Genomic DNA, 522 nt, shown 5'->3' on the forward strand with positions numbered 1-522 from the left:
CTGTGCCCGGCGCCAGCCACTGTCTCCTGAGGGAAGCCCAGAGGGGCTGCAGCCACTGTGTCAGGAGGACCAGCAGAATTAGTGCTCCCTGGACAGCACACCGCAGGCGCTCTGCGCCTGCAGGCAGCCCAGCTTGCTGCACAGCACCTCCCGCCGCTGGCTGTCCACAACACAGAACAAGCCATGCCCCAGGGCCTCAGGACTCGGGTGCGGAAGAGCCTGCTCTGCTCCTCCACCAGCCGGCTCTGTGCCGTCCAGCAAGAGACAATGCCCCGTCCACCGCGTTGAGCGAACAGCATGTGCAGCCGTGGTGCTGGCGTGGCACCTCCGTGGAGCAGAGACATGGGCTGTGGGCGGGTCCCAAGGGACGCGTGCTCGCTGGAACAGCAGTCGGGATTGTGCATCCAAAGCTTCTGGGGTGGTAAGTCCAAAGGGGACGGATGCTCCCTTGAGACTTTTTGGCCCATGGCTTTTGGAGGAAGGATTCTGGGCCCAAAGCAATCGGATCTATCACAACCGCCA

At 63.2% G+C, this 522-nt stretch overlaps 1 protein-coding gene across 1 annotated transcript in view; it reads left to right on the top strand.

The window, feature by feature from the left end:
- The window catches only part of PPIP5K1 (diphosphoinositol pentakisphosphate kinase 1), a 39,186-nt gene extending 39,104 nt beyond the window's left edge, over positions 1-82 (top strand). The window contains exon 30 of the mRNA XM_010137303.1: positions 12-82. Within this exon, the coding sequence (XP_010135605.1) occupies positions 12-82 (71 nt within the window). The remainder of the gene's footprint in view (positions 1-11) is intronic.
- The last annotated feature ends 440 nt before the right edge of the window (positions 83-522 follow it).

This window comes from Buceros rhinoceros, unplaced genomic scaffold (assembly GCF_000710305.1).
Source record: "Buceros rhinoceros silvestris isolate BGI_N320 unplaced genomic scaffold, ASM71030v1 scaffold26505, whole genome shotgun sequence".
Taxonomy (NCBI): domain Eukaryota; kingdom Metazoa; phylum Chordata; class Aves; order Bucerotiformes; family Bucerotidae; genus Buceros; species Buceros rhinoceros.